This window comes from Rhincodon typus, chromosome 6 (assembly GCF_021869965.1).
Source record: "Rhincodon typus isolate 14 chromosome 6, sRhiTyp1.1, whole genome shotgun sequence".
NCBI classification, from domain to species: domain Eukaryota; kingdom Metazoa; phylum Chordata; class Chondrichthyes; order Orectolobiformes; family Rhincodontidae; genus Rhincodon; species Rhincodon typus.
The window spans coordinates 107,322,813-107,348,039 of record NC_063337.1 but is presented as its reverse complement, the minus strand read 5'-3'; the positions used below and the strand labels follow the sequence as shown (position 1 = coordinate 107,348,039).

Genomic DNA, 25,227 nt, shown 5'->3' with positions numbered 1-25,227 from the left:
TCTACCAAAATGCATTTCTTCACACTTCTCTGTACTAAATTCTAACCATGTTTGTTCATTCTGTCAGCCTTTCTATCTTATTTTGCAGACAATTCACATCATCCTTACTGCTTGTCACTCCATCACATCTGGCATCATTGGCAAGTTTTGAAATTTTAGTCTGCATTCCATAATCAAAGTCATTTAAAAAGGGCAAACAAAAAAAAAACAAACCAAACAAACAGTGGTCCTAGCTGTGACCCTTGGATAACTCCACTAAGCAACATTTGAGCTTGGGCTGATAAGTGGCAAGTAACATGCACACCACCCAAGTGCCAGGCGATAACCTTCTTCTACAAAGGAGCATCTAATCATCACCCCCTTGACATTCCTTGACAATACCATGGCTGAATCCCCAATATCAACATCTTGCAGGTTACCACTGGCCAGAACAGAACTGGACCAACAATTTTTTTTTTTTTAAATTTACTTCTGGGATGTGGAGGTCTCCAGTTAAGCCAGTACTTATTACTCATCCATAATTGCCCAGAGGGTAGTTGAGAGCTGACCACATTGCTGTGGGTCTAGAGTCAGGTGCAGGTCAGACCAGGTAAGGATGACAGATTTCCTTCCCTAAAGTCATTTGTGAACCGGATGGGTTTTTCTGACAATCAACAAATGGTTTAATGGTCATTATTGGACCCTTAATTCCAGATTCTTTATAAAATTCAAATTCCAACATCTGCAATGGCAGGATTTGAAGCCAGGTCCCCAGAACATTAGCCCAGTTTCTGGATTAGTCGTTCAGCAATAATACCACTAGGCTCTGTGTGCCACAGTCATTCCTGGTGTCTTGGTTGATGTTGGTCGGTCTGTCAGGCTTATTAGGCTTTGTCATGGTTAGAAACAACCGAGTGGCTTCTAAAACACTTAAAAATCATTGCTGTGGATCTGGGAGTCATATGTAGGCCAGATCAGGATGGCAACGTTTTCTATCTTTAAAAGGACATCAGTGAACCACATGGTTTTTGCCCCATCAACCAACAATTCTCTCCATGACAGCAGACTTTAATTCCAAATTTTCTTTCACTAAGTGTACACAGGTTTCACCACCCTGCATGGCAGGATTCACAGTCATGCCGAGTGTATTTGCTGGGTTTCTGGATTATTAATCCAGTGACAATACCACTACACCACCACCTTCCCTTCCTCTTGAAATTTGCAAAGTTAACTTATCAATTCTGATCTGATTTTTCTTCAGAACAGCTCAAAATGTTAACTCTTTCATTCTCCACAGATGCTGCCACAATTGTTAGATTTCTCTACCACTTTCTGCTATTATTTCAGCTCCCCAGCATCCACAGTATTTTGCTTTTATCTAGTGTAACTGGTCTGTAGTTGTTTGGATTGTCCTTCAACCCTTTTCTAAATAAAGGGTGTCAAATCTGCCTTTCACTAATCCTTTAATATTTTGCTTTTCTCTGGGAGGTTTGTAAGATTACAGCAAGCCCTTCGCTATTTCCATTTCCATTATCTTTAGCAAGCTGGTGTGAAAAACATCTGGACGGGTGGTTTATCCGATCTAAGCACAGCCAGCCTTTTAGGTGCCTCCTGGTTTTCAGTTTTTGCACAATCCATGACCTCCAGTATATCCACTTGTCAGATTTATCCACCTTCAATTAACTCATTATTCTAGACTTATCCTGCACTTCCAAGTCTATTTTCACTCATTGCTCCTAATAGGACTCATCTCATTTCTTACGATCAGCTTACTATTTTCACGGCAAAAGACGACGTTGGGTCATTTTAATTTAAATGCTATTCTATTTTCGATTCTCAAGATACCAATCTTACCTTTCTCTTTACTTCCCCTCTCAACCTATTGCATTTAACTTAGTTTCCACTTCAATAATTCACCCAATTTGCATCATTCACCCACCTCTTTTGCCTATTCTCTATATCTCCCATGTCACTGAAGGAACCATGTTTTTAGCTTCCTTGCATCTTGCTCCCTTGGGAATGTAGCTAGCCTCTCTTTGAGGCATTGCATTCATAAAGACCACTCATAGTTCCATTTCCCTGATTCCCATCAGTCTCCAGTTCTTCTTTACCCTGCATGGATCCCTTCTCATAACAATGAACTTAGTCCTCTTCCAATTTAGAAGTTCTATAGTACATTGATCTGCAATGTTGTTCTTTGTAATATGAAAAGCTTAAAAATCTATTTGAATTAGAAAGGAGAAGATTTGCTACAATAAAGGATGGAAAAGAGTCCAGTCCCAAAATGTCAGCTTTCCTGCTCCCCTGATGCTGCCTGGCCTGCTGTGTTCATCCAGCTCTACAACTTGTTATCTCAGATTCTCCAGCATCAGCAGTTCCTACTATCTCGGAGTACTAAAATGAATGCTTGGGTTGATCGTTGAGACACAAACTGATATAAACAGACCTTGAAACCCCAACAGACTCACGAGATTGGGTGTAACAATTGAGCCTTATAAAGCTTCCAAAAGAAGGTAAAATGTGAAAAGGGAGGAGGCATTCCTTGTACCCTGTGTAGTAAGTTTGTTGATAAGGTATGCACAATATTATATTTTGATACTTTTGTGGGAACTTACAACAGCAACTTCTTTTCATTTTTAGAGCACTGTGTTACATATGAAAAGTTAAGAGAGTGTTATGTTATAAGCTACTTCATTTTGTCTTGAGTTAATGAGGCAGTGAAGACTATCTAGTAGAGGTAGTAGGAACTGCTGATGCCAGACTCTGAGATAACAAAAGGTGTACAGCTGGATGAACACAGCAGGCCAGGCAGCAGAGGAGCAGGAAAGCTGACGTTTCGGGTCTGGACCCTTCTTCAGAAATGGGGGAGGGGAAGGGGACTCTGAAATAAATAGAGAGAGGGGAAGTCGATGACGGAAGGTGGATAAACCAAGCGGAGGCTTGGAGACCACTTTGTGGAATACCTACGCTCGGTTTGTGACAAACAACTGCACCTCCCAGTCGCGAACCACTTCAACTCCCCTTCCCACTCCCACTCCCACTCCCACTCCTTGGACGACATGTCCATCTTAGGCCTCCTCCAGTGCCACAACGATACCACCCGAAGGCTGCAGGAACAGCACCTCATATTTTGCTCGGGAACCCTGCAGCCCAATGGTCTCAATTTGGACTTCACAAGCTTCAAAATCTCCCCACCCCCGACCTCATCCCAAGTCCAGCCCAGCTCGTCCCCACATCCTTCGACTGTCAGTCTTTTCTGCCACCTATCCGCTCCTCCCACCTCACTGCCCAACCCCCATCCCCACTTCCTACCCGAGGTAACAAGGTGTAGAGCTGGATGAACAGAAATTTCAGAAATTTCTGAAGGGCCTAGGCCCGAAACATCAGCTTTCCTGCCCCTCCGATGCTGCTTGGCCTGCTGTGTTCATCCAGCTCTACACCTTGTTATCTCAGATTCTCCAGCATCTGCAGTTCCTACTATCTCTCCCCACTTTCTACCTACTAGCCTCATCGTCGCCTCCTTGACCTGTCTGTCTTCCCTCAACTGACCAACGCCCATCTCAACTCCCAACCTACACTCACCTTTACTGGCTCCAGCCCCGCCTCCTTGACCTGTCCGTCTTCTCTCCCCAAGACTATCTTGCAACCTTTTCCAATTTTTTCCCCCAATGACATACCTATGTGGCTTGGTTACTATGAAGACTGATACCCAGATTAAGTGCATTGAAATGCATTTGCTGGGTAACATTTGAACGGAAAGAAAAAGAGACAGATGTTTTGCCATTGCAATGTATTGTATCAGAGACTTGGAATAGAGAGAAAGGGAGCAGAAGTTCCTGCAAGCAGCAGGAGGACAAAATATTTTTGAAAGTCAGTGAACTAGTGAAATGCTTCTCCTTTGGGTGAAGAGAAGGAACGTACAAATATTGAAAGTCTCTGGAAGATTCACCATAGCAAGACTGGAGCAGGAATCATGAGAGCGAACTGTGCTGTTGTAACAAAAACAAATTGCTGGAAAATCTCAGTAGGTCTGACAGCATCTGTGGAGAGAAACCAGAACTAACACTTTGGGTTCAGTGACCCTTCTTCAGAACAGTGTTGTTGTAAGATGGTTTGTAAATTCTCAAGAGACTAAGGGAAATGATTTTTGACAGTTACTGGACGTACAACTCAACAAACCAGGGCGAGATTAGCCCACTGGTAGCTGGTAGTGGCTTTGGATTGTTTCCAGTAAAGATTGAAAACCTCTGCAGACATTGTGTTGTACTGTCTATATGCAGCATGAGGTATTGATCACTTAAGCAATAATAAGGGCTATCTTTTCTGTATTAGTTACATCCATTTACAAAATTTGCTAATGACACCACTTTAGTGGGTCAGATCTCAAACAACGAGGAGACAGAGTACATGAAGGAGATAGACAGCTTAGTGGCATGGTGTAAAGACAACAATCTCTCCCTCAATGTCAGCAAAACAAAGGAGTTGGCCATCCACTTCAGGAAGCAGAGTGGAGAACATACCCCTGACAGTATCAACAGTGCTGAAGTGAAGGTGGTTGAGAGCTTCGATTTCCAAGTTCTCAGGAGTAAATATCACCAACTATCTGTCCTGGTCGATTCACACCGACACCAGGGTCAAGAAAGCACACCAACACCTCTACTTCCTCAGGATGCTAAGGAAATGTGTCACATCAACAATGACTCTTACCAATTTTTATAGATGCACCATAGAAAGTATCCTATCTGGATGCATCACAGCTTGGTATGGCAACTGCTCTACCCAAGACCACAAGAAATTACAGAGTTGTGAACACAGCCCAGTCCATCACGCAAACCAGCCTTCCTTCCATTGACTCAGTCTACACTTCCTGTTGCCTCAGGAAAGCAACCAAAATAATCAGAGACCTCTCCTACCTGGTTATATTCTCTTCCATGAGGCAGAAGATACAAAAGTTTGAAAACATGTACGAACAGGTTCAAAAAGAACTTCTTCCCTGCTGTTATCAGGCTTTTGAAGAAACCTGTCATATTAGAGTTGATCTTTCCCAGCACCTCGTCTGCAGCTATAACACTATATTCTGCATTTTGTTCTATTACCCTGATGTACTTATCGAAGGTATGATTTGCCTGGATAGCAAGCAATACAATGCTTTCCACTGTATCTCGGCAAGTGATAATAATAAAACGAAATCAAGTAATCTTTAGTTTGTGCAGGGGGTTTATTTTGTTTGTTACGTAAAGTCGTAATATTTGAAATCTTCCCTTGACTTCCTTGAACTTGGTCAGTGGGAAATTGAATATATTCCTAACAGTTATCGCAACATCTTAGTTATTTTGAGATAATAAAACATTTATCAAAATTGGACTGTAAGAACAAATGAATAATGGCTAGATCGAAAATTACTTAATTACAAGTTCAGGAAAAATTGTTACCAACAGAGCCAGCTGGAGAAACACCATACTGATTCAGAAGTGGTGGGTATGGATCATGTGGATGATGGACTGGAGGATATGGAGGTGCTGTGGGTCCATACGCAGGGTAGGAATAAGGGCCTGGACAGAAAAAAAATGCAAGAAATTTTAAAAACTACAGCTACTGGATATGAAACTAATTTTAGATCTTTTCTCATACAAAAGTACATTATTATTCTTTAATATTAAGGTAGAAAATAATTTATTACAACATAGAAGGTAAATGTATCATCACAAACATGACAATACTTCTACCTTGCATGAGCAGGAAAGGCTCAATTTTTCTTCATGGTCCTTGGAAGAGAAGCTTAGGTCTCTTGGTTACACAAGGAAATTGTTTTGAAAACTTACAGGACAGATCTATGCCAGGAATCAATCTTCTTCCCACTATCTTCACATGTTGGATAGGCTTCCTTACCCAGTTAATGGCCTGGATGTGCAGTTATAGCTACCACTATTTTCAAGTCTGTTTTCAACCTGAAGAACTGTTACTTACTGTACTGCCATGTCACTACCAGACTATTCAAATTATGATGTACCTTATGGACAAATGTAACACGAAATATTTAACAAATCCAGCCCAAGGATGAAGGCCCAATGGATCTCTAGACCAAGGTAAATAAAGGGCATTATGCAGGGAACGTTTCATAGAATAAAATCAGAATACCTATGGTGTGGGAGCAGGCCATTTGGCCCATCGGGCCCACACCAATCCCTCTGAAGAGCAACACCCAGAGGAAACCCGCACAGACACAGGAAGAATACAACGTAGAACATGGAACAGTACAGCACAGTACAGGCCCTTCAGCCCACGGTGTTGTGCTGACCCATTATCCTCCTCTAAGATCAAACTACCCTGCATACCCTACATTTTACTATCATCCATGTGCCTATCCAAGAGTCGCTTGAATGTCCCTAATGTATCTGACTCCACTACCACTGCCAGCAGCGCATTCCACGCAGTCATAACTGTGTAAAGAACCTACCTCCCATATACCTTCCTCCAGTCATCTTAAAATTATGCTCCCTCGTGATTGTCATTTCCGCCCTGGGAAAAAGTCTCTGGCTATCCACTCTAGCTATGCCTCTCATCATCTTGTACACCTCTATCAAGTCACCTCTCATCCTTCTTCGCTCCAATGAAAAATGCCCTAGCTCCCTCGACCTTTCCTCATAAAGACCTGCCCTCCAGTCCAGGCAGCATCCTGGTAAATCTTCTCTGCACCCTCTCTAAAGCTTCCACATCCTTCCTATAATGAGGCAACCAGACTGAACACAATATTCCAAGTGCAGTCTAACCAGGGTTTTATAGAGCTGCAGCGGCTCTTAAACTCAATTCCACTGCCAATGAAAGCCAACATACCATATGCCTTCTTAACAACCCTATCAACTTGGGTAGCAACTTTGAGAGATCTATGGACATGGACCTCAAGATTCCTCTGTTCCTCCATACTGCCAAGAATCCTACCATTAACCCTGTATTCTGCGTTCAAATTCGACCTTCCAAAATGAATCACTTCGCACTTTTCCAGGTTGAATTCCATCTGCCACTTCTTCGCCCAGCTCTGCATCCTGTCAATGTCCCGTTGCAACCTACAACAGCCCTCCATGCTGTCCACAACTCCACCAACTTTCGTGTCAACGGCAAACTTACCAACCCACCCTTCCACTTCCTCATCCAAATCATTTAAGATCACAAAGAGCAGAGGTCCCAAAACAGATCCCTGTGGAACACCACTGGTCACCAAGCTCCAGGCTGAGTACTTTCCATCTACTACCACTCTCTGTCTTCTATTGGACAGCCAATTTTGTAACCAGACAGCCAAATTTCCCTGAATCCCATGCCTCCTTACTTTCTGAATGAGCCTACCTTGGGGAATCTTATCAAATTCCTTGCTAAAATCCATATACACCACATCTACTGCTCGATCTTCAATGCGTTTTGCCACATCCTCAAAGAATTCAATAAGGCTTGTAAGGCATGACCTGCCCCTCAAAAAGCCATGTGCTGATTATTTCTGACCAAACTATGCTTTTCCAAATAATCATTAATACTACTATCTCTCAGAATCCTCTCCAATAAAATTTGCCCAACACAGAAGACAGACTGACTGGTCTGCAATTCCCAGGATTATCCCTATTCCCTTGCTTGAACAAGGGAATAACATTTGCCACCCTCCAATCATCTGGTACTATTCCAGTGGACAGTGAGGACACAAAGATCGTTGTCAAAGGCGCAGCAATCTCTTCCCTCGCTTCCCGTAGCAACCTTGGGTATATCCCCTCTGGCCCAGGGGACTTATCTATCCTCATGTTTTTCAAAATTTCTAGCACATCCTCCTTCCTAAAATCAACCTGTTCGAGCATGTCAGCCTGTTTCACGCTGTCCTCACAAACGTCAAGGTCCGTCTCACTGGTGAATACTGAAACAAAGTATTCATTAAGGACCTCCCCTACCTCCTCCAACTCCGCGCACAAGTTCCTGCCACTATCCCTGATCGGCCCTACCCTCACTCTGGCCATCCTCTTGTTCCTCACACAAGTATAGAACTCCTTGGGGTTCTCCTTAATCCTACCCGCCAAGGCTTTTTCATACCCCCTTCTCGGTCTAAGTCCGTTCTCCAGTTCTTTCCTGGAGTCCTCTAGAGCCCTGTCCGATTCTTGCTTCCTCAGCCTTAAGTATGCTTCCTTCTTCCTCTTGACTAGATGTTCCACGTGTCTTGTCATCCAAGGTTCCTTCGCCTTACCATCCCTTCCTTGCCCAGTGGGACAAACCTGTTCAGTACTTGTAGCAACTGCTCCCTAAATGCATGATTTCTATCGTGCATTTCCCGGAGAACATCCGATTCCACTTGGGACTCTGTAGTTCTTGCCTAATAGCATTGTAATTACCCCTCCCCAATTAAATACTTTCCCATACCACCTGCACCTATCCCTCTCCATGACTATAGTAAAAGTCAGGGAGTTGTGATCACTATCACCAAAATGCTCTCCCACCAAGAGATCTGACACTTGACTTAGTTCGTTGCCAAGCACCAAATCCAATATGGCCTCCCCTCTAGTCAGCCTACCTACATATCGAGTCAGAAATCCTTCCCGACACCTGACAAAATCTGCTCCATCCAAACTATTTGCACTTAGGAGGTTCCAGTCGATACGAGGGAAGTTCAAGTCACCCATGACAACAAACCTATTACTTCTGCACCTTTCCAAAATCTGCTTCCCAATCTGTTCCTCAGTGTCTCTGTTGCTATTGGGGAGTATATATAAGACTCCCAATAAAGCTACTGCTCCTTTCTGGTTTCGGACTTCCACCCAGACTGACTCAGTGGACAAACTCTCTACAACAACCTCCCTTTCTGCAACTGTGATACCATTCCTGATTAGCAATGCCACTCCCCCACCTCTTACCTCCCTCCCTATTTCTTTCGAAACACCTAAACCCCGGAACATCCAGCAACCATTCCTGTCCCAGTGTTATCCAAGTCTCCGTAATGGCCACAACATCATAGCTCCAAGTATTGATCCATGCTCTAAGTTAGTCACTCTTATTCCTGACACTTCTTGCATTAAAATAGACATACTTCAACCCATCGCACTGACTGCAAGTTTGCCCTATCAACTGCTTATCCTTCCTCACAGATTCTCTGCATGCTGTATCTGCCTGAAAACCAGCTACCCCATCTTCTGATCTGTAGCTCCGGTTGCCATCCCCCTGCCAAACTAGTTTAAAAACTTTCCCGAAGAGCTCTAGCAAAACGACCTTGGGGAGGGGGGAAGGCGACGGGGTGAAGGGGTGGGTTTTACTGTCCATATAGGGAGGAATGAAGAAGGGTACTATTTTCTGTGAGATGTCCCAATGCACAAATGGCACCCTATAAAAAGTCAGTACCCACTTTCTACCTGCACTTCCAAAATTATTATTTTTTTTTTTTTTAAATAAATTTGCCTGCCCACTTCATTCCGCTTGACCCTTCTACTACATGCCTCTGGAGCAGGTGCAACTTGAACCTACATATCTTAGCTCAGGAGGTAGGGATACTACCACTGTGCCACGAGAACCCTCCAGGCCAGGTGGCCTTGGGGTTGATTGAACTTATAACAAACTCTAATGGCCAATAATTATTATTTGTGTTTTACCAAAAACACACCTGAGGGAGCATGTAACATTCAGTCCTTTTAGTCTTATAACTATTAATGCCAATGATTTTTCTTCCCAGTAAACATTTTTTAATCCTTTTCTTTAGCACATGCTCTGCTCGTGAATATACAAGTTGAGCTGACCTTGAGAAGCCATTAACGGAGCTCCTTTTGCCACTTAGTATGACTGATAAATATCTAGGGAGAAGATAAGAATAAAAATTAGAGTGGCAAGCTACAATTTGATGAACAAAACTAATCATTACAAATTTCCAAGTGCCAAAGGGAACAGTGATGAAAGGATACAGTGTATTGCACATACAAGATAAAATGGTTAGTAAAGTTGCCATTTGTACAAAGAAAGTACAGTCATTATCCCTAAGGAAATAAGAAAAGACATGCTGAATTATTTTTTCTTTATTCATTCACAGGATAACGGCATTGCCAGCTAGCCCAGCATTTATTGCCCATCCCTAACTGTCCAGAGGGCATTTATGAGTTAAACACATTACTGTGGGTCTGGAGTCACATGTAGTCCAGACCAGGCAGTTTCTTTCCCCAAAGTGAACCAGGTATTTTTTCTCTGGCAACTAGCAATGGACTCTCAGTCATCATTAGACTCCTAATTCCAGATATTTCCTGAACTCAAATTCCACCACCTGCCAGAGAGGGATTCAAACACAGGTCACCAGAACATTACCCAAGTCTTTGGATTAACAGTGCAGTGAAAATACCACTAGGCCATTTCCTCCTCACAATGTATCCATGCAAGCAAAGGGACTGAATCTAGTCTAAGACATTAAGGAACACATCAGCCAATGCAGTGCTTGTGATAAACAACAAGCTGAAAAAGCTATGACACTTGACATCACTTGATTACTCTTGATCTCTACATTCTTGATTACCTGCAAAGATTGGTCTTCAGCCTGTTGAGACTCTACTCACACTATTTGTACATTCTTAATTACCTGGAATTATCTTGCCATTATCTTTCCGTCTATATATTCTGTGCCTGTGCGCCTTTCCCCACTTCACCTGATGAAGGAGCAGCGCTCTGAAAGTTTAGGATTTTAAAATAAACCTGTTGGACTATAATCTGGTGTTGTGTGACTTCTGACTTTGACCACTCCAGTCAAATACTGGTACCTCCACAACAAGATATCCCAGACAAATCATGGTTGAAGTTGGAATAAATTTTCTGCCTCTTAAGATAACTGATCATCTTTGTCTCACTTACTAGTTCAAATGGTAGTCAGAGAAGAACAGCTTATGTCAACAACTACCAATGGAATGATAGATTGCGTGAAAGAACACTTTAAATCGCTTCAAGTGACAACTATTCTCAACTAACAAAAGAAGAATTAGAATTAGGTTTCATTATTGTGTGCTCAAGTACAGGGATACGCAAGGACAGTTAAAAGTTTACATTGTACCTTGTACCTAAGATGGTGGCAAAGTAGAAAAATAAAAAAAAGTTCAATATTACAGTCCTACTTTAGCCATAGGCCTGCAGATGGTCCACACTGGGTTTTCCTCAAGGGCTTGATCTCTCCCCCACGTTAACACTCTCTCCTCCATGCTGCCATTTCACTGCCAACTACCAGAGTCCCACCTGGGCTTACCAGCCATCTCAGTGCCAACCACTCCAGACTTCGATGATGCCAAAATACCACCAACCACTAGAGTCCTGCCCAGCTCACCAGCCACCTCGTCATCGAGCACCAAAGTCCCAGCCCCAACCGCCGATGCCATCACTGAAGCCAGCTCCTTCATAAAAGCTTTGGAAATTCAACACCATACATCATTGGCACTCTATCCCCAGTCAAATGGCAAGGCCGAGGTAGCAATGAAAATTGCAGAAGGGTTCATAAAAAAAATCCTGCAAGACTTGTACAAAGCAATTCCTGACTAGTGACATTTGCTAATTGAGGGCTTTGAAAGTAGTTCAGTCCAAAAGACTAATCTCACGCCAAACCCAACTCTTCTAGTAGTGCAAAAGCTCCTGAAGCCAGATTGATTGATTGTCAGATGTACCAAAATATAGTGAAAAGCTTTGTTTACGAGCAGTACAGGCAGATCATAGTAAGCAAGGATGTACAGTTCAGAATGACTTAGACAGAGGCATACAGGTTACATTGCACAAGGCGTATGGTAGGCAAGATCAACGTCAGCATTGAACAGTCTGATAACGGCCAGAAAGAAGTTATTCCTGAACCTGATGGTGCATGTTCAGACTTCTGTATCTTCTGCCTGACAGAAAGGTCATAGCAGATCATTACCGGGGTGCAATGGGTCTTTGACACTGGCAGCCTTTCCACAGCAGCCAGCCTGGTAAATGGAGACCATGGATGGAAGGTTGGCTCCTGTGATGGTCTGGGCTGTGCACACCACCTTCTGTAGTTTTACAGTCCTGGGCAGAGCAGTTGCCGTGCCAGGCCGTTATGCACCCGGGCAGTATGCTTTCAATGGTGCATCTGCAGAGGTTGATGAGGGACCTTATGGACATGCCAAATTTCCTGAGCCGGCCTGAGGAAAAAGATGCATTGTTGTGCCTTCTTGACTGTCGCATCTACGTGGGAAGTCCAGGACTGGTTACCAGTTATCGTCACTCAGATAAATGGGAGTGGCAAAATCAAGGTAAAGTGATGCCCAAATTGCTAAAAGCTGAGCACTGGGCAAATAGTCAATGCTTTCAACAAAAATTCACCCACACGGCAATCCTGGACCAATTTTGAACAGATGTCACCTTAATTGTGTGCAGTGAATGACCAGATATACACGAACAACTAGAGAAGCCGTGTCTTCAGTGCAGGCAGCAATTCAGAAAGAAATGATCTCGTTGTGGATGTAAGGAATGTTTGAGCAGCCATGGTCCTACTGAATGACAGTGTATGCCCAAGGGACTAAATGGCCTACTTCTGTACCTATTTCTTCTGGTGTTAAGATCTATTCTCTTCACAAATTACAGAGTGGCCATCATTCCCAAATGTTTACTGTTCCCCAGCAATATAAATGGATCAGCATCAGCACTCATCACTCATCACAGAAACACTTTACCTCAGAAGGAACTTCACCCTATGAGTAAGCAGAGGCCAGAGGAAAAGCCAACGACAATGTGCATGTACACCCACTAGGAGACCAATACAATTTAAAATTTGATGGTTATTCGGAGTAGACAACTTGGGTATTACAGAGAGAGAGAGACACTCATTCTGGTGAAATGTTTTATCTTGCGTACATCAGGACAGTTCACAAAACTACCAAGCTAAGGGGAAAAAAAAAAAAATCAACACAGTCTTGCTGTTTGAGGAGAGTGCAAATTGGTTGGCATTTGGATTGGTGGAGACATTTCCATTGAGAAAACACCATTTAGTAACGATTGCAAAATGGAAAGGTTCGGCAAAATGTCTTTTTTTTTTCTCCCAGCAATTTTAAAGATTGTGTAGTGACAAAAGTAAAACTGCCTGGAGTTTACACGTTGTTTTGGTTAGTGAGTGAGAATTTACTTTGCAACCATGGATATTCGGTAACTTCCAGAACCTGTAAATGCATATAATTGTGCACAGCAGTTTTTTTGTATTATTTTAAATGAAAATTCTGGAGAAACACACAATCAAACGGAGTGTGCGAGCTTACTTGAAATTGTCATATGACCTCTACCTCCGCTACTCAGGCTTTTCTGTGCAGTCTGTAGCAGATATTAAACACATATCATTTGTAACAGCACATTGCAGAGAAAAAGAAACAGTACATTTCAGATCTTTGGTTTCCCAACAGTCAGCATTTTGACGATTAGTATGCCATAAAGTGGGTTAGTAGACAGCAGCTGTTTGAAGTCATTCTTAAATTATTTTCTACACTTGGGCAGCTAGGCATGGGACTTTGTTTTCTCACTTGTGGGATGTAGAAATCACTGGTTGGCCAGCATTTTTATTGTCCATCCTTAGTTGTCCTTGAGAAGGTGGTGATGAGCTGCCTTCTTGAACTGCTGCAATCTGCAAGCTGTAGGTTGACCTACAATGCCCTTGGGGTGGGAAATTCCAGGATTTTGATCCAGTGACAATGAAGAAACAGTGATATATTTTCAAGTTAGGATGGTAAGTGGCTTGGAGTGGACTTGCAGATGGTGGTGTTCCCACGTATCTGCTGGCCTTGTCCTTCTAGTTGGAAGTGATCGTGGGTTTGGAAGGTGCTGTACGAGGATCTTTTGTAGGTAGTACATACTGCTGCTACTGAGCATCAGTGGTGGGATGTGGTGCCAACCAACAGAGTTTTGTTCTGGATAGCATCAAGCTTCTTGAGTTTTGTTGCAGCTGCACCCATCCAGGCAAGAGGGGAGTATTCCATCACATAAATAAGGATTTATGCCTTATAGCTAATGTACAGGCTTTGGGGAGTCAGAAGGAGAGTTATTCACCACAGCATTCCTAGCTTCTGACCTACTCTTATAGCCACTGTATTTATGTGACAAGTTCAATTAATCTTCTGGTCAATGGTAACCCCCAGCATGTTGATAGTGGCAAATTCAATGATGGTAACACCATTGAATCTCAAGGGGCAGTGAGTAAATTGGCTCTATCGGAGATGGTCATTGCCTGGCATTTGTGTGGCCTGAACATTACTTGCAACTTGTCACTCCAAACCTGGATATTGTCCAGACCTTGCTGCAGGCAAACATGGACTGCTTTAGTATCTGAAACTTCATCCTCCGTACCAACTCTGAGTCCAGGTAGATTCCAAATAGGGTCAAAAACAGAAGTTGTTGGAAAAGCTCAGCAGGTTTGGCAGTATCTGTTTCAAGGTCGCAGGAGCGTACCGGCAGGCAGGAAGGTGGTTTGAAGTGTGTCTACTTCAATGTCAGGAGCATCCGGAATAAGGTGGGTGAACTTGCAGCATGGGTTGGTACCTGGGACTTCGATGTTGTGGCCATTTCGGAGACACGGATAGAGCAGGGACAGGAATGGTTGTTGCAGGTTCCGGGGTTTAGATGTTTCAGTAAGATCAGGGAAGGTGTGGCATTGTTAGTCAAGGACAGTATTACGGTGGCAGAAAGGACGTTTGATGAGGACTTGTCTACTGAGGTAGTATGGGCTGAGGTTAGAAACAGGAAAGGAGAGGTCACCCTGTAGGGAGTTTTCTATCGGCCTCCGAAAAGTTCCAGAGATGTAGAGGAAAAGATTGCAAAGATGATTCTGGATAGGAGCGAAAGTAACAGGGTAGTTGTTATGGGGGACTTTAACTTTCCAAATATTGACTGGAAACGCTATAGTTCGAGTACTTTAGATGGGTCAGTTTTTGTCCAATGTGTGCAGGAGGGTTTCCTGACACAGTATGTAGATAGGCCAACAAGAGGCGAGGCCACATTGGATTTGGTACTGGGTAATGAACCAGGCCAGGTGTTAGATTTGGAGGTAGGTGAGCACTTTGGTGATAGTGACCACAATTCGGTTACGTTTACTTTAGCGATGGAAAGGGATCGGTATATAAAGCAGGGCAAGAGTTATAGCGGGGGGAAAGGCAATTAGGCAAGATTTAGGATGCATAGGATGGAGAAGGAAACTGCAGGGGCGGGACACAATTGAAATGTGGAGCTTGTTCAAGGAACAGCTACTGCGTGTCCTTGAGAAGTATGTACCTGTCAGGCAGGGAGGAAGTGGTCGAGCGAGGGAACCGTGGTTTACTAAAGAAGTTGAATCTCTTGTCAAGAGGAAGAGGGAGGCTTATGTAGAGATGAGGCGTGAAGGCTCAGTTAGGGCGCTTGAGAGTTACAAGTTAGCCAGGAAGGACCTAAAGAGAGAGCTAAGAAGAGCCAGGAGGGGACATGAGAAGTCTTTAGCAGGTAGGATCAAGGAAAACCCTAAAGCTTTCTACAGGTATGTCAGGAATAAAAGAATGACTAGAGTAAGATTAGGGCCGGTCAAGGACAGTAGTGGGAAGTTGTGCGTGGAGTCCGAAGAGATAGGAGAGGTGCTAAGTGAATATTTTTCATCAGTATTCACACAGGAAAAAGACAATGTTGTCGAGGAGAATACTGAGATACAGTCTATTAGACTAGACAGGATTGAGGTTCATAAGGAGGAGGTGTTAGCAATTCTGGAAAGCGTGAAAATAGATAAGTCCTCTGGGCCGGATGGGATTTATCCTAGGATTCTCTGGGAAGCTAGGGAGGAGATTGCAGAGCCTTTGGCTTTGATCTTTATGTCGTCATTATCTACAGGAATAGTGCCAGAAGACTGGAGGATAGCAAATGTTGTCCCCTTGTTCAAGAAGGGGAGTAGAGACAACCCTGGTAATTATAGACCAGTGAGCCTGACTTCGATTGTGGGTAAAGTGTTGGAAAGGATTATAAGAGATAGGATTTATAATCATCTAGAAAGGAATAATTTGATTAGGGATAGTCAACACGGTTTTGTGAAGGGTAGGTCGTGCCTCACAAACCTTATTGAGTTCTTTGAGAAGGTGACCAAACAGGTGGATGAGGGTAAAGCAGTTGATGTGGTGTATATGGATTTCAGTAAAGCGTTTGATAAGGTTCCCCACGGTAGGCTATTGCAGAAAATACGGAGGCATGGGATTGAGGGTGATTTAGCGGTTTGGATCAGAAATTGGCTAGCTGTAAGAAGACAGAGGGTGGTGGTTGATGCAAAATGTTCATCCTGGAGTTCAGTTACTAGTGGTGTACCTCAAGGATCTGTTTTGGGGCCACTGCTGTTTGTCATTTTTATAAATGACCTGGATGAGGGCGTAGAAGGATGGGTTAGTAAATTTGCGGATGACACCAAAGTCGGTGGAGTTGTGGATAGTGCGGAAGGATGTTGTAGGTTACAGAGGGACATAGATAAGCTGCAGAGCTGGGCTGAGAGGTGGCAAATGGAGTTTAATACGGAAAAGTGTGAGGTGATTCACTTTGGAAGGAGTAACAGGAATACAGAGTCCTGGGCTAATGGTAAGATTCTTGGTAGTGTGGATGAGCAGAGAGATCTCGGTGTCCATGTGCATAGATCACTGAAAGTTGCCACCCAGGTTGATAGCGTTGTTAAGAAGGCGTACAGTATGTTAGGTTTTATTGGTAGAGGGATTGAGTTTCAGAGCCATGAGGTCATGTTGCAGCTGTACAAAACTCTGGTGCGGCCACACTTGGAGTATTGCGTACAGTTCTGGTCACCGCATTATAGGAAGGATGTGGAAGCATTGGAAAGGGTGCAGAGGAGATTTACCAAGATGTTGCCTGGTATGAAGGGAAGGTCTTATGAGGAAAGGCTGAGGGTCTTGAGGCTGTTTTCGTTAGAGAGAAGAAGGTTAAGAGGTGACTTAATAGAGACATACAAGATGATCAGAGGATTAGATAGGGTGGACAGTGGGAGCCTTTTTCCTCGGATGGTGATGGCTAGCACGAGGGGATATAGCTTCAAATTGAGGGGTGATAGATATAGGACAGATGTCAGAGGTAGGTTCTTTACTCGGAGAGTAGTAAGGGCGTGGAATGCCCTGCCTGCAAAAATAGTAGACTCGCCCACTTTAAGGGCATTTAAATGGTCATTGGATAAACATATGGATAATAATGGAATAGTTTAGGTTAGATGGGCTTCAGATTGGTTTCACAGATCGGCGCAACATCGAGGGCCGAAGGGCCCGTACTGCGCTGTAATGTTCTATGTTCTATTTCTAAATATCAGTTAACGTTTCAAGTCCAGTGACCCTTCCTCAGAACTGACAGCATCTGCAGTTCTTTCAGTTTTTAATCCGAATAGGGTCATCAGGAAACAACATGTGGCAAAACTCAAATCCTCTTTTATTCTTTCTAAGATAAATAACTTTTGACTTGCATGGGCTGGATCACAGCAAAGTGGAAAACTCAAAGTGTCATGCTTCAAAAAATGTCTTGTTGGGCAGGCTGCTAGAGTCCAGTAAATGAATAGAGAAGTCTAGCAATTTTAGGGTTCATACCTCTTCATAAAGAAATTTTAGTACTAAGTTTTTTTCCACAAATACAATGATGAATGTTACTCATGCAGAATGTCAAACCCTCAACGTAATCGTATAGCAAGAACTGATTTTTTTTGAGTCTGTACATTTCAAGATTTCAAAAACGTTACTTATAGAATATAGAATTATAGAATCCCTACAGTGTGGAAACAGGTCCTTTGGCCCAACAAGTCCACACTGAGCCTCAGAGCATCCCACCCAGACCTATCCCCCTATAACCCACCCTGGCCTGCACATCCCTGGACACTGTGGGTAATTTAGCATAGCCAATCCACCTAGCCTGCATATCTTTGGATTGAGAGAGGAAACCCACGCAGACACGGGGAGAACGTGCAAACTGCACACAGAAAGTTGCCCAAGAGTGGAATCCTTGCAGTGCTAACCACTGAGCCACCGTGCCGCCCCTGACTGGTCAAGGATTTTAAACAAAGCCTTGACCTTTCACTTTTCCTCCCCACCAAAACAGGAATTTTGAGTTGCAGACTAAAACATTAAACATTTGTGAAATAAGATTAGAATTTGCCTTATTCAGTCTCAGCAAAACACTGTACTTAATTATAAATTAACATTTAAGCAGATTTGAGTTACTGGTTTTTAAATTGTAACCTTTCTTTAAGTCTACAATTTTGAAGTTGGGTTCTACATCTAAATCATCACTGATCTTTCATCCCTAACATCTGCAGCAGATTTAAGCTGGCAATTCAACCCCAAAATTTTGTTTATAAATGTTTATAATAAGGATACAAATCCAAAATACACCAAACTGCTTCGCTACGATTATATCCATGTATTGGCAATTTAAGTTTCTGAAACAAGACCCTTTGCACCATTTGTGTTTTCATACTTTAGCTACTTAGAAATGACTTTTTACAAATTTTATCCTATTAGCATAGACTATATTTTTCAGTTTTCAAATACGAGAACACAATTTGCATGAGTATATAGCAGGGATTTTTCATTTGCATCAGAGGGAAGTGTATCACATTTTTGCAGTGGATTTTTTAAGTTTCTGAATATTTTTAGAATTTTACCAAGAAGGAAATCCTAATAGTGACATACATTTGGCAAACCACAAAATATTTTATGAAACAAGAACTTACAGGAGAAAAAGAAGATTTTGCTTTCAGACAGAACAAAAATCTGAAATCTCAACATTCTGTAATAACTACTAAAGTTTCTGTCAGACAGCAATACAGGGTAAAACCACTACAGCAAGTAAATTCACATAAGCTTTATATTGGAGCCTGACCAATATTTTCCATTTGTTTAATTGTTAATGTTGATATTACACAATCTAAAATTTGAGAATAAGTTACCATTATACCAAAGTACAATGCAACGACTTTAATTTACTGACTCATACATTGCAATGTGATCTGTAAATTCTGCAGAGTTTTAACACATTAGTCTGAAATCATTCAGTATACAAATATAAGACAAAGCAAATGTGTAAATTACTGTGCAATTTACCTCAAATGAAGAAGAGGTTGCTGGGGTTGAAGTGAGGAAAGGAAGAGAAAACAGATTCTGCTGGAATATAGCACTGGGCTCTCTCAAAGCAGTGTATTATACTAAGCAAGGTACTCTTTTCGAATTTAAATCAACAACTTGCTCATGAGGTCTAATAGTCATTGCATCTTATCATTTTTCTCCTCACCTTCAGCATATGCAATGTCAGTAATAATAATTGGTCTTGTTCAACAGTGGTATTAGAAAATAAAATGAAAAATAAAAAAAGGGGAAAATTGTCCATTGGAATGGAGCCTAAATGACAACAAAAGTGAATTTAAAAAACATGATAAATGAGAGCATTGCATTATTCCAATATATCATTACATTTAGGAAGCATGCATGTCAGAATTAATTTGAAGTTTGGTCTCCAGTTTAAAAATAGTAACATGCAAAATATGATACAATTGCTGATATTGACTGTTTGCCTGTACAACTGCTATTAATAGAACTTTGAGAACCAGGAAATCTGACCAACCCATTAAAAACTAAAACCAAAAAAAGGTACAAGTTTTCAACATTTCAAATTCCCAGAAAAAGGAAGCTGTAAACATAAGCAATAAACTGTTCATTAATTACCTGCAGTATAATTCTTTTATTATTTAGAATGCAATCTTATTTCTAAGCATGCCCAGTAAAAAGGTTTGCATTGGAAACTTGCCCTAAGCAATGTTATTCCTGCCTCTGAAGCAGAAAATTCAGCATGTGCCAAGATTCCAAATATCCCAAACTGTAGAAAGCAGAGCTTTGTCCCTAAATTTTGCGCTGACTATAAACGGAAATACTAACACCTACCGAGTGTGGCTAACCCATCCTAAGCATTCTTGAAAGGTGTGGGTCATAAATTGCTGCACCAGATACAGCTAACCACCCAACCATCTGGCATATAGTTACAAACATGAAAGGACTATCAACATCTATTAGGCTTTGAGGAAACTTGGAGAAAACTTGAAAACCACCATATCATATTAAACTCTGGAGTGACTTTTTTGGATCACTGAGCACCCAGTTAATGGATTGCACCTGTCTTCAATAATGGAAGACTTGGTTAGAGGAGTGAGGAAATTACTTCAATGTGCTTTCATTTCCGGGTCAACCACATTTGCAAGGCCTGTGTATACATAGTATACACATATATATAATGTGCTCCCAGGATGTCTGTGTCTATAAAATAGAGAAAGCTGTGCAAAAGTATAATAAATATATTTGGTCTTGCGTCCTGTATATGACCACAAACTGCTCCCTGATCAATTAGAGCTATATGAACAACTTTTTTTTAAAAAAAAAGTGAAGAGCACTAGAACAGAAAGTTTCTAAACATTCCCCATTGATGTCTGATTCAAGCAACAATACACTGAGTTCATCAGAGGAAATCTGTGTACATTCTCACAGACAGACACAATCCTGACCTACAACCAATGCACCCAGTCAGAAAGGTGACTGCTAGCATGAGTGACATCATGAGTGCAGTATAAAAAGGTGGCTTGCGTACAGATACCAGATTCAGATGTGAATTTGCCCAAAGAAATAAAATCAAGTTAAAAAGGAAGAAATTATAGTGACAGGCTCAAAAGATATAGAACCAGGTTCCAAGTTAGCATTTTTATCTCAATTTGCAAATTGAAAGAAATACTCCAGATGTTCAGCCTATAACCTAGGAAAATAGTTTCTTCTAATTCTTATCATACTGTCTTTTAGAAAATAACTTATGTAATACAACTTGCAGTTCCCTCCTCCCTTATAAAGTAATGTATAGTAGCCACTATTTTTGTAATGTTATTTTCAAGAAGGAAGAATATGAATGGGATGCAGGTATCTGCATTGTTGAGAACACAATATAATTGAAAACAGGTTACTACTAGTGCAGAGTGTTTATAAAACTAATAAGCTTCAGGCAGGGTGAGATTAGAAGTAATTTTATTTCCCACATGGTATTGGATATGAGAAATGCTTTTCCAAATAAAAGTTACTTCTGTGTTTCAATCTCAAACAAATGTGTCATTCTTCCATGACACCACCATTCATAAGCACTGCATTAAATTCCAGCATTGATATCTCAAATACAAAGCAGGTGTTTAATGGGTCCACACCGGACATCAGACAAATATCCTACTCATGAGAGAAAACATCCACCATTCTTAAGCAATTATGTTACAAATTGAACTATTTTCAGTTCACGAATAAATCTTTCATCTCGTTGTATATGGCTGAGTGCATTCTTAAATGAATACAGAAGTCAGAATGTAATTGTTTTACTAGTTTATTGCTTGCACGTTCAAAAAAAAAAGCTATTTGAAGACATTGATTAGACCTCTCTAAACTTCAAATTCAAGGGAATGTAAACTACCCTCAATTAACCCCACAAGTTCCAGTATCATTCACATGAATCTCCTCTGCCACACCTCCTCCAAATAGAGCCCGAGGTATTGTGCAAAATGAAATTGGGATGAAGTGTGAACAATCCTCTGCATAACTGAAAGGTCATTTCCTCAATTTTGTTACCCAAACCAGCGACAGAATTGAACATGCTATTAGCCTTTTTGAATATATTTATCCCTGTACACTAACACTTAAACGTTTGATTTATATTGATGCCTTAACTTTCTCGGCTGCAGAAAGTAACAGTGTTGAGGTTACAAAAGGAGGTTGTACAGAGAGAGGCAAATCTGCCTTCATGCTGGTGAACAGGAACCTTTTAATTAATTATATCCACTACACACCGAGTTAGATTGGAGAGAACACTTCTAGTACTGTGCTAACTCAGTCCTGGTTTCAGGAATGTCTAGATATAGACTGGTATCACTGATGACACATTCCATTTGTTACAATAATGAAATTTAAGTATTGTCACAAGGAAAATGGTTTTCATTAAGATAACTTATTAAAATAAACAAGGAAGAATTATCAAAAGGACCTTAAAATGGGCACCACAGAAGTGGAATTTCAGATTAGTGCTGTACTGAGAATCAAAATTCTAATAAATCCTTTTATAAATTTTAGATCATAGAAACAAAGTTGCAACAAAATCTGAAAGAGTAACCCAGGTGCTGATTACTAAATGTGAAAATGCAACACCACAGCGAATGTCATAACATGGTAATTATGTTACTGGGCTAGAAGCACCCACTGTTCAAATCTACCACAGCAGCAGGTAAATTTAATTTTAATTAAAATAAATCTGGAATAAAGTGGGCACTAGCAATGGTCACCACAAAACAACTGGACTACCAGAAAAAAGAAATGCCTAAGGACAAAATCAACTTTCTTTGCAGGAGTTGGTCTGTATGTACAGCCAGGTGTGTAACAATGTGATTGACACCTAACTGCTCTCTCAAATGGGCAAGCAAACAATCAATATGTTATGAAGCATGGAACAAAAACAAAGTTGCTGGAAAAGCTCAGCAGGTCTGGCAGCACCAGTGAAGGAAAAAAACAGAGTTAAAATTTCAGGTCTGGTGACCCTTCCTCAAAACCCTGAGGAAGGGTCACCGGACCCGAAACGTTAACTCTGACTTTTCCTTCACAGATGCTGTCAGACCTGCTGAGCTTTTCCAGCAACTTTGTTTTTGTTCCTGATTTACAGCATTCGCAATTCTTTTAGTTTTTATTTATGTTATGAAGCATGTCGCTCACCAGCAGCTCCTCAAGGGCAGCTAATGATGGTCTGCCCAATGTTGGAAATTGGGGTCCCCTTTGAATCTCTGTTCTCTTAACATTCCATATTTAGTATCTTCTGTGCAGCATGAAACCTCACTTTAACTGGGTTACAACAGTAACTAGTCTGCTACAAGCAAAGACTAAAGATTGATGGATGCTATACCACCCTATTACCAGTGCAGTGTTTTTGAAAACAAACAGTTTTTGTTCTTGGAAGGAATGAAAACTAACATTCAAATGGAAGTGAGCAAGGCGACAATGCTCACCTGATATCATGAGTAGCTACCCCGTGGTCATTGACCAAAAGCATGTAGAAATTGACTGACACAATGTAATCTACTAACCCCTGTAAATAGGGGCTATCAACAAGTTCACAGGAGCAAAAGTCAGTCCTCATCAGGCATCCCTTGTAAGCAGTAGCCCTTGTCGGACAGCAGTCTTTTCCTGATGGACCAGAACAGGAAGACCTAGGAAAGAGTTCCCTAACATCTCAGCGAGAGAGCACAATGCGGCCTTCACAACTTCAACTAGATCAGCACATTCTACAGCACCAGCTTGCTTGTCCTCCAGTGTCAGCGAACCATCATCACAGTTGTGTACTCTTTGTCTAATTAACTGATGCCAGTTAACTATTGCTTCTTAATAAACTCAATCTATCAGAAAATTGCTATGAATTGTCGATTGCCTAAATTACTTAGCATTGATCACAACCAATATCAACACCAGTAATGACCACATCATATTTTTTTTAAAAATTCCTTGTGATACTATGGTGAAATACTTAAATCAAAACTGATATTCCTCAAAAATTCATTGAACTTCTCTAGAAGAAGTCTACCTGTATGTAGTCCAGCAAATGAGATGGACATTTGTACCTGATTGCACATAACCAAAATAAAACATGCAACAAAAGATGAAGATTGCTCTCCACCCCAAACCTCACATCTCTATCTTAATTAAGTTATTTACCTATAGTCATAGCCAATCAAGAGGATTACTGCTATAATGTTGAGTTAACTTATCACAACTGGAGGCAGAAACAAAAACTTGTCAAATCAAAGCTACAGCTTTAATTGGGCAGAGGTCTCTAATATGAAAAGGTAATGTGCATGTATATGTCCTAAATGTAGATCTTTACTACTTCTAATGCTTGGGTTACTTTTGAAACACACTGCACACAGTCTGTTAGTTCTGTGCCACATTTCAATGGAATTTTTATACACATGGCAGGAATTCAAACCAAGGATACTCTGTAGTTATAGTCTACCCTTACTCACTTATCACCAAGATGTATAATTTGGTCTTTAACATAGTACTTTCATACGAGGCAATGCTTCAATAAAACTACAAAAAATGTAAATTATTTAGGTTAAAACTAAATATTCACCAGATTGTATTGTTTTGTAAAATAAAATTAAAGAGTTTAGCATTGACAGGAAAAGGACTGTCTGACATATTGCATTTGGGAAATTTTCTTCCTTCTTTCTTTAATTAAGGAGTTTTTCAGCAAATTACAATCCTCCAGTTTACATTTCAATCAGACAGGGAACGTGGTGAAGAAATAATGAAGGCTAATGCAACTGAGATTTATACTTAGCTCAGTCTCTACTTCAGTGTGGAGCCCTATTTATTGATGTCCTTCCTGTCCACTTTTCTTTGTTGACTTTATCCTGCAGACAGAATTCCCCACCAGACTCATACTAAATGACATACTTACATATTTTCTTAAGTCTGCTTAGAACTGGTCAAGCTATTCAAAACAGCGAAGTGTAATACAATCTCTTCTCTCAGCAATCACTTGGGAAAGCAAAAAATGAAAATAAACTGCAGTCAATTCAGAAAGCTCTCGGAAATTCCGAGAAATTACAATCTGCTCCAGCCCATCTGAACTTAGGGAGAAAGTATAAAGTCAAGATATGAACTTCGACCACTCTCTCCCGGTCAATATCTTATCAAACATTTCAAGTTTCCTGACCTATCATCCTCCTTTTCATTATTGACATCCAATCCCACCACAATTCCATCCACCTGCAGGGTCACTCAAGTGGTCAAGGACTCACTACTTGAACAGAGGTTGAACAATTCCTTTCCACTATCACCCTCCTCCATCCGACTAAATGTGTTCTCTCAATTAACAATGTCTCCTTTACTTAGTCACACTTCTTCCAAATGAAGGGGTACATATACCCACATCGCCCTAGTTACCATTGTCTCTTTATGGGGAGTGTGGAATGTTCCTTGTTCCAGTCATACTCAGACCCTTGCTGTCAACTCCTGTTCTAATACATCAATAACTAACTCGGTGCTGCTTCCCACTCTCATCCTGAACCAGAAAAATTCATCCAGATTTAGTAGGAACTGCAGATGCTGAAGAATCCGAGACAACAAGGTGCAGAGCTGGATGAACACAGCAGGCCAAGCAGCATCATAGGAGCAGAAAGGCTGACGTTTCGGGCCTAGACCCTTCATCAGAAAAGGGTCTAGG

The 25,227-nt window shown here is 41.3% G+C and overlaps 1 protein-coding gene across 9 annotated transcripts in view; it reads right to left on the bottom strand.

Moving 5' to 3' along the window:
• LOC109916413 (phospholipid scramblase 1-like) overlaps positions 1–25,227 on the bottom strand; it is a 140,325-nt gene that overhangs the window by 43,338 nt on the left and 71,760 nt on the right. For 5 of the 9 annotated variants that reach the window (XM_048598386.1, XM_048598384.1, XM_048598387.1 and 2 more), the window contains 2 exons: positions 9,735–9,788; positions 5,412–5,531 (listed from right to left, as the gene is read on the bottom strand). The exons of 3 other annotated variants lie outside the window; for them this stretch is intronic. In XM_048598386.1, the coding sequence (XP_048454343.1) occupies positions 5,412–5,531; positions 9,735–9,747 (133 nt within the window). In that variant the 5' untranslated portion in view covers positions 9,748–9,788. Of the gene's footprint in view, positions 1–5,411; positions 5,532–9,734; positions 9,789–25,227 lie in introns of those variants that run through there. One more of the 9 variants, XM_048598391.1, reaches the window with a different exon arrangement.